The sequence below is a fragment of the Littorina saxatilis genome, linkage group LG1, assembly GCF_037325665.1.
Source record: "Littorina saxatilis isolate snail1 linkage group LG1, US_GU_Lsax_2.0, whole genome shotgun sequence".
Taxonomy (NCBI): domain Eukaryota; kingdom Metazoa; phylum Mollusca; class Gastropoda; order Littorinimorpha; family Littorinidae; genus Littorina; species Littorina saxatilis.
In genome coordinates this window covers 21,496,396-21,505,598 of record NC_090245.1, presented here as the reverse complement: position 1 = coordinate 21,505,598, position 9,203 = coordinate 21,496,396, and the positions used below count along the sequence as shown (strand labels likewise).

Genomic DNA, 9,203 nt, shown 5'->3' with positions numbered 1-9,203 from the left:
TCGGAGATACATTTTAAAAAGCCTGCGGCCAGTGTATTTCCGCAATGGTGAAATATGAAAACGCAGACTGTCACGTAACGCTTTGGCTTTTACTGCTTACACTGGCACATATTTAATCAGGAAGTTTGATTTGTGCGCCTTTGGTGTGCCATTCGGCGAGGAGACCACAGGCACATGGTATCTGAATCTGAATCAAGTCTCCAACTGTAGGGGTTCGAAACAGGAGCCAACTTCGGCTTTATGTTTTATTTTATTCTATATTTTATAGTGCTGTTTAAAAAAAGAAAACTACTTTGGCAACTGTAATCTTCTCTCCCTGAAATTAGAATCCTTATTTTACACAGCAGCTTGGTCTTCTGAGGCTAAAATAAGGATTCTAGTTCTTTCAGACATGTCTGGTATTTTTCTTGTGTAACAGAGAGGTTAATTGGCAGGCGAGGGAGAGGGGATGGGTGTTAGTATTTGGTGGTCTCAGTCACCACTTCCTGTTATTCAGAGAAAACTGACCATTCTAACTTGGTCCCAATAATGTTTGAAGTGAACGGGTGCCCTTTCCTGTGTGTGTGTGTGTGTGTGATATTTCATAAGAATGAGTGGCCTCGCACACACAAACCCACACATATGACAGGTAATAAAAAAAAACCTGTCTGGTCTCTAACTCATATTATGTGGATGTTGATCGATAGTACAGTATAATTATATTTCACATACATGCACGCAATAACTCAGAACACACAGTTAATTTAGGTCAACACTTTAATTGCAACAGTAAGAGAAAACAAAGTTGAAAATGTTTTTGAGGTGTCGAGCACTCGATCATCTTGAGAGTAAAATCAGACAAGTAAGCTATAAAAAAAAAAGCTTCTGCTTATTAGTCAAATAACCTGATTAACATACATCTAATATTATATATCTCTTAAAGGTACTGAACTTGTCAAATCCAGGTGCACGGAGCCCCTGGGGCTTTTAGTCATACCTCAGGCAGCTATCCGTTAGAAGAACTACCAAGTTTCATTGACTTGCACCCAAAGAGTCAAGAACTGCGATTTTTTTACGAATTAATTTCGTACTCGGACCCGGCTGGTCTTGACCTATTTTTGGATCTAAATTTAGATCAGGTAGATCACCACATCATGCACAAAAAGACAGTCACTAGCAAACTATGTCAGACGTCATCATGAGTTTGTGTAAAACAAAATGGAGGCCGGAATCACTCAGTTGAATCGAACTCCGACCAAACACCACGTAATAACTAGGTTAATTTATGCACTCGCGTGAACAAGAAACTGTCGAGCTTCACAGATGTCGTCGTTGGGTAGTTTTGGGTTTGTTTTACTACCATAGGAGGATTTTTGAACTGTAAATGCACTCAGCTGCAACAAAAACGCAAAACGAAGGCTGTGAGCTGCACTGTGCCTTTAAATACCCTCATAATTAAAAAGATTTTTCCTAACTTTTGGAAATAAGCAAAAGATTAAGAACAAAAGTTCTGCAGACACGTACTGGCCAGTATTAATGACGCCTGCATGAACCATTAGATAAAGGAGTGACAACTTTGAAACTTGACCTCATAACCATGTCCAGCCAAAAAAGAACACAATCTCAGGATGACCATGAAAATAGTCTGTAAATAGTGACCAAAAAATCAACTGGTACTCAAACATGAACATGCTATATCATGGGACTGGCAGTATACTGTGATGCAAACCAGGAACAAAATTCGGTATCATTCCCAAGCAAAAAATTTAAAGATTTAGTCAAAATTTGACTCAATGTAAAAAAAATATACAAGTTGCCATTTGGAGAGAGTGTATATATGGCAACAAAAATACACTGCAAATAAAAAAGCAAAAACAAACAAAAACACGCCACCGGGAAATCATAATAATGTAGGTGTGAGAGCTATCCAGTCAAAGGATACAAATGAACAAGAAATAAAGTAATACAGTCTCAAGCAAATTAATACAATGTTAACAATAATGTCTTTTTCACATGTATGACTACATGAAGATTCAACCTGGGAGTAAAAAAAAATGAAAAAAAGTGTGTGAACGACATTCACAGCTCAACTGTCGAGCATGTTCAAGTGAAAGCAATCTTTGAATGCAAGCACCTGCATGGATTCGCAATACAGTGGAACCCCCTTTTAAGACCCCCCAATATAAGACTCCCTCCCTGTTTTCTCAGATTTTCTGTTCATTACATCTGTAAATGTACTTCCTTCTTTTTAAGACCTGATTTTCTCAGATTTTTGGAGGTCTTAAAAGGGGGTTCTACTGTAGTTTACAACAGTTTACACTTGCGAATGTTTACATTACAGTTTACATGAGAAGAAAAGGCACCATGAAGCAAACCATCCCTCAGACATGAGAATGAAAATGGTCCAAAAGGGGGCTGATGCAGGCCGGTTTTCCAAATCCAAAGTCAGACAAGTGTTAGTTTTGCTTTTGTCCCGAATTAAAAGAAGAAAAGTCAGTGATTAGCTGATAAACAGAGTGTGACTTATAGTTTCAAAGTCAGTTTATCCACTATCCATGTCAAAATCAAGGCAGGTTCAAAAGGGGGAATCCCTGTCAAAGCAGAATAAAATGAATTTTGCATATGTGCAAATCGGTGAACTGTGCTGGGAAAGTAAAGTTCTTAGCCAGTGTGGAATTCTTCAACACTGACTGTTACGGTGCATTTAACCATTGTAAAAATTGAGAAAAAAAATGCAAAACCAAAATTGCAATTTTCCCCCTCATTCTTCTCTTTAAATAAACAAACATTTTTCAACATAGTGATGTATGATCGTTCATTGGCACCTTGGGACATATTTTAGCTTAACAATGTCAATGATAATGTTTTTTAAATTAAAAATGCCTGCAGTACACACAGTTTACAAGTATACATGATGAAGTAACACGATTTTCTTTGTAAGACCATGCCGCCAAAGATTTCAGAAAGCAAAGGAAAGATACATCCAGAAATAACAATCCAGTGTGTGTACAGTGGCATGTTCCCTTGGTTGTTTTTTCTTCTTTTTCCTTTATTTTGAAGATGGGACAGCATTGTCTTCTGACAAGCATGCAAGTCCAGGTCGGGATACATTTTCATACCAATAGAAAAATCATTACAAATTTTGGTAACTTTCAGACAAACTATGTGTGATTCTTTCTTTTTTTATTTGGTGTTTAACGTCGTTTTCAACCACGAAGGTTATATCGCGACGGGGAAAGGGGGGAGATGGGATAGAACCACTTGTCAATTGTTTCTTGTTCACAAAAGCACTAATCAAAAATTTGCTCCAGGGGCTTGCAACGTAGTACAATATATGACCTTACTGGGAGAATGCAAGTTTCCAGTACAAAGGACTTAACATTTCTCACACACTGCTTGACTAAAATCTTTACAAACATTGACTATATTCTATACAAGAAACACTTAACAAGGGTAAAAGGAGAAACAGAATCCGTTAGTCGCTGGGGAGCATCGGGTAAATTCTTCCCCCTAACCCGCGGGGGGTTTGTTAATGGTTCATGTTATATATATATATTTACATATTTAACACTACAGATAAAGACTTGTAATCAAACAGAAGGAAGTGCACCCTCTTTATTCACATAAAAGGAATTTTCTTGAATAAGCGATTGCCACCAGATGAAGACACAATTGCACACCATGTTCATACAAGAAGGGCAAAGCCCATACGACTCACATGCTTGACCTTGACCTTTACATGACCTTGACCTTCAGCTAAACCGAGCAATGACATCATACACTAAGAACTGCTTTACACATTTTTTCCTACCAAAATACATGTGACCTTGACCCAAGGTCAAGGTCATGCAAGGTCATGCAAGACAAAGCTGTTAATTCAAGACATAGGAAGTACAATGGTGCTTATTGGCTCTTTCTACCATGAGATATGGTCACTTTTAGTGGTTCACTACCTTATTTTGGTCACATTTCATAAGGGTCAAAATGACCTTGACCTTGATCATATGTGACCAAATGTGTCTCATGATGAAAGCATAACATGTGCCCCACATAATTTTTAAGTTTGAAACAGTTATCTTCCATAGTTCAGGGTCAAGGTCACTTCAAAATATGTATACAATCCAACTTTGAAGAGCTCCTGTGACCTTGACGCAAGGTAAACCAAACTGGTATCAAAAGATGGGGCTTACTTTGCCCTATATATCATATATAGGTGAGGTATTAAATCTCAAAAACTTCAGAGAAAATGGGAAAAATGTGAAAAATAGCTGTTTTTTAGACAACATTTATGGCCCCTGCGACCTTGACCTTGAAGCAAGGTCAAGATGCTATGTATGTTTTTTGGGGCCTTGTCATCATACACCATCTTGCCAAATTTGGTACTGATAGACTGAATAGTGTCCAAGAAATATCCAACGTTAAAGTTTTCCGGACGGACGGACGCCGGGACGGACGGACGGACGACTCGGGTGAGTACATAGACTCACTTTTGCTTCGCATGTGAGTCAAAAATGCAAGCTTGAGACAGACCATGCAGTCATCACAGTTGAAAGCTGATGGAAGTCAGAACCCTCGGTATCAGTAGCCCCAGGCTTTTCAGACTTGCCTTTGTATAAATCCCAGAAAAAGAAAGCTATGTAAGGCAAAGACGAAGCAAGCAGCCAAAAAAGATCACTCTGAAATTCTGAGTGGTTGAGTTAAAAACAAGACAACACCCATCACGTGTAAACTTTGTCAGTGTTACATTAAAAGATGCAGCCTCAAATCCTTCTTAGTGTGCATATAAAAAGCCAACGCGCCTTAAAATCTTCCAGCCCTGCTTTTCCAAAATGTAAATGAAAATGCTGTCCATATCTGCAGAGATGCCACCGTGTGTGGCCAGCTAAAATTCTTTATTGTGTGCACAGACAAAAAGCAAATGCATCTAGAATAATTTGTTGTAATACTTAAGTATATAAGTACCACTTTCAAAATTTGAACACAAAACTCCAAGTGTATACAGTCATTTTAATAAAAATCACAATCTCTTCGCCTTTAAAAATCAGTTTACCTTTTAGTAAAATGTGGTAGGCAATAATCTCTTTAACACTTAAAAAAACGTTTAACCAACAACAATAATCTCTATATTAAATAACATGTACATAACAAATAAGAAATGCATGGAAACTTTGATGTAGAAATACACAGGTGTTTCTAAATCTGGCTTTCCTGCCAGCAATTCTTTCAACAAAATATTATCTTGTTAACAATAAACTGACCCGATGTTAAATGACAGTAGGCTAGCTGGTAGTGGTACTTTACACATGACAGTATATGAATAACAACACTTTGGCTTGTTTAAACAGTCACATTCCTGAATGTGACAGAAAACGTGATAACTTTATTTTACAGAATTACCAGAAGGGGAAAGTAACAAACAAGACTGGACAATGTTTAAAGAAAAAGAAAAAACAGTTCGATTCACACAGTAGTGAAGATACATCACAAGCTAAAAATTCAAATACTGAGAGCGCAAAGTATGCAAGAAGTTGAGTCTACTTACATTTAAGTTATGGACTTTAGGTCTAACTGGTGTAAAGCTGACTCTGTTACAGCTATAGGCCAGCCATATTTGAAATAGAGGGATGAACATGTTATAAACTAAGCATGCACAAAAGAGCCAGAAAACCAATTACATAACAGGAAAATAACAAGAAGGGCAAAGCCCATACGACTCACATGCTTGACCTTGACCTTTACATGACCTTGACCTTCAGGGTCAAGGTCAAATAACTAAACCTAGCAATGACATCATACACTAAGAACTGCTTTACACATTTTTCCTACCAAAATACATGTGACCTTGACCCAAGGTCAAGGTCATCCAAGGTCATGCAACACAAAGCTGTTAATTCAAGACATAGGAAGTACAATGGTGCTTATTGGCTCTTTCTACCATGAGATATGGTCACTTTTAGTGGTTCACTACCTTATTTTGGTCACATTTCATAAGGGTCAAAGTGACCTTGACCTTGATCATATGTGACCAAATGTGTCTCATGATGAAAGCATAACATGTGCCCCACATAATTTTTAAGTTTGAAACAGTTATCTTCCATAGTTCAGGGTCAAGGTCACTTCAAAATATGTATACAATCCAACTTTAAAGGACCCTTGCGACCTTGACCTTGAAGCAAGGTCAACCAAACTGGTGTCCAAAGATAGGGCTTACATTGCCCTGTATAGCATACATAGCTAAGGTTGCCATTCTCGATAACTTCAGAAAAAAATGCGAAAATGTGAAAAATGGTCGTTTTTAAGACAACAATTACAGCCCCTGTGACCTTGAACTTGAAGTGAGGTCAAGTTGCCGCACATGTTTTTTGAGATCTTGTAACCATACACCATCAGGCCACATCAGGTGTTGATAGACTTAATAGTGTCCAAGAAATATCCAACGTTAAAGTTTTCCGGACGGACGGACGCCGGGACGGACGGACGGACGGACGGACGGACGGACGGACGACTCGGGTGAGTACATAGACTCACTTTTGCTTCGCATGTGAGTCAAAAATAAAAACGGCACATTCAAAATATTTGACAGTTTAAAGAAAACAATCTGTTTCTTTTAACAAAATTAAAGCGAGAAAATTATATACCTTCTTGCAGTTTACAAATAAATTATTGCAAAATGAAAAGAAGTACAAGTGTATGCAACATCAGAGGTACATTGTGAAAAAGAATTTGCTTTCAAGTTTGGATAAGACCAAGACCGAAAGTTCTAATAATGCATCAGTAGGGATAACAATTAAATGCCATTTCATATGTTAGGTTTGCAGACAAGAAGACACAGTTAAATGCAAAATGGTTCAATGCCAACACGGTTCAATGCGAAATTTGTAAAGCCCAGTGGATTTCAAAATGGCTGACAAAACTGTCATGATGTGTTCTGTACTGTATGAAAGATATGTACAGAAGGTAACATTACATGTCTCTGCATCAATCACTCATTTACCACTTTCACGTCATCATATATCCATCTGGTATGTTGCTGATGCTTAACATAAAACATCACAAGCATAGCACATTGGTGAGCTGAGCACAAAACAAAGTATTATTCAAACAAATTAAGTGACGGCAGTGCTTAACATTCACAGACCTGTTTACCCTAAACCTGAGGCAAGAGTACTTTTTCAAAAAGTTATGTGTATTTTTCAAAAAGTTGGTGTACTTTGCAAGCAAAGCCATATGGGCTAGGCAAAACGTACGCCGTGGGTGCAAACGTGTTTGTGTAAGAATAGCATGTCTTGTGAACATCTTCAGAATTTAACTCCTTCCGATACAACAGGGATAAAACAATTTTATTTACCTGTCAGTTTATAACATTATAACCAGTGTCTTCCAAGCAGATTGATAATAAAAAGATGAAGTTCGTGAAATAACATCTGCGGTTGACAGTGGCAAGTTAATTTTTACAATCATCTCAGAAAACATTGCTTCAGCACGGACTACAGCCTTTTCTTCTGGCAGGATTTGCTTTGCGGGAGTGAACTTAATAATTCCTTGGCAGCTTTCAGCGGATTTCTTTGCAGCAACCTTGTCCATGTGAGTTTTGGAACTGCAGTGTCGTTCGATGTCATATTTCCCAGCATGGACAACGGAGAAATCTGATTTACAATACTTGCAGTGTGCATGACTTTTTCCCACAGTAGACTCCACAATTCCTGACTCTTTCTTATATTTCTTCAAGAAAATCTGCTGCTTCTGCTGTTTAGACTTGGTACAGTCATACGAAACTGGCACATTTTACCGCTTCATTTTGCCACGATTGTCCAGACGATCGCACGTGCCAACAACTGAACAAGGTTTCCACAGCTGAAGACTCGCTGTCATAGTTATCTCCCTTCGACCGAAACCGGTATCAGTTGTACCATCCCGTAATCAGCACACCAAGACCGGAAAACGTATTCTAGACTTTTTCTTATGCGTATTTTGTGCGTGTGTCGCGTATTTGCGTACTGATAATAATTTGGCGTACAAAATACGCCCAAATCGTACTGGTAAACAGGTCTGCATTCAATTATATACTGCACTTGCACAGAAGGGTCATAAACAGTTTGTTCAACGATATCTTCTAAAAATCTGATTTATGCCACGTATTTTGTAGACAGCTGTTAATGACAACAAGCAAAAACAAGTTTGAAACTGACCAACCACACAGTTTCCAAGACAAAGCCTCAAAGGTCGCCTCTGAAAATATTTTTTCAAGCTTTATGCAGAATGTAAAGCCTCAAAGGTCGCCCCTGGACATGTTTTTTTTTCCTGGCTTTATGCAGTATGCAATCAGAACGACAGTCTCTGTCTCCCCTTCATGGCTGAGGTGTCTGACTGAGGGGCTCTAGGGGCACGAGTTGGGGTGACATTGTCACACGCCGGTGCACTTGTCGAAATCCTGGGTGTTGCCACTATGTTCGCCAGCTCCTGCAAATGAATCAGTTTTATAAGTACTATTAAAGGCAAACAAATCCTGTGACTCACAAAAGGTATGAGTGTATGTGGGAATAAAAAATATCTGCAACCTTTTTAGAGTCTCCATTAGCATGGGATGAGTATTACTCTTCCTTGGTTCAGACTGTTATTTTTCTTCTGGCACACTGCCTTCTGGAGGGAAAGCAAACTACTAGAGTTCTGGCTTCAGACATAAGCTACCTGCACCCATCAAATGGGTTACAATTATTCTGCTGACGGCTAAATAGTGATCATATTAAATAACTGCTGGAGTATAACCTGACAAGCTTTGTGACAAGCTAGGTGAAGTACATTTCAACCTAACTCAATTCCTCTGCCCATCCCTTAAAAATAGCATTTACATCTTCAGCGCAGCAGGAGAACTATAAGCACATTGTTAACAAGGTACAACCAACCAACAAACCATTGTCCCTACCAACCGGTCAATAAATGTGGCCACCATACATGCATTCAAGTTTCATAGGTAAACGGTTCTTGGTTACAATTTCATAAATAGACTGAACATAGCTACAGTGGTACTTGCCATGAAAGGACACCCTTTGGACCAGCCAAAAGCATCCCTACAATGCAGGTGGCCTGTCATGACAGGTATATTTTGGTAAAGATGATAGTACGAAACAACAGATGGTCTCCTTCATCGGAAGTGTCCTTTCATCAGAGGGGTCTGACATCACAGGTGTGACCACTGCAGTAATGAGGATTTTTTGAGTGCATAC

General features: G+C 38.6%; 1 protein-coding gene across 5 annotated transcripts in view; it reads right to left on the bottom strand.

The window, feature by feature from the left end:
- Window positions 1-738: 738 nt before the first annotated feature.
- Window positions 739-9,203, bottom strand: part of LOC138964666 (deoxynucleoside triphosphate triphosphohydrolase SAMHD1-like) — a 34,478-nt gene continuing 26,013 nt past the window's right edge. For all 5 annotated transcript variants that reach the window (XM_070336683.1, XM_070336706.1, XM_070336700.1 and 2 more), the window contains one exon: window positions 739-8,439. In XM_070336683.1, the coding sequence (XP_070192784.1) occupies window positions 8,302-8,439 (138 nt within the window). In that variant the 3' untranslated portion in view covers window positions 739-8,301. The remainder of the gene's footprint in view (window positions 8,440-9,203) is intronic.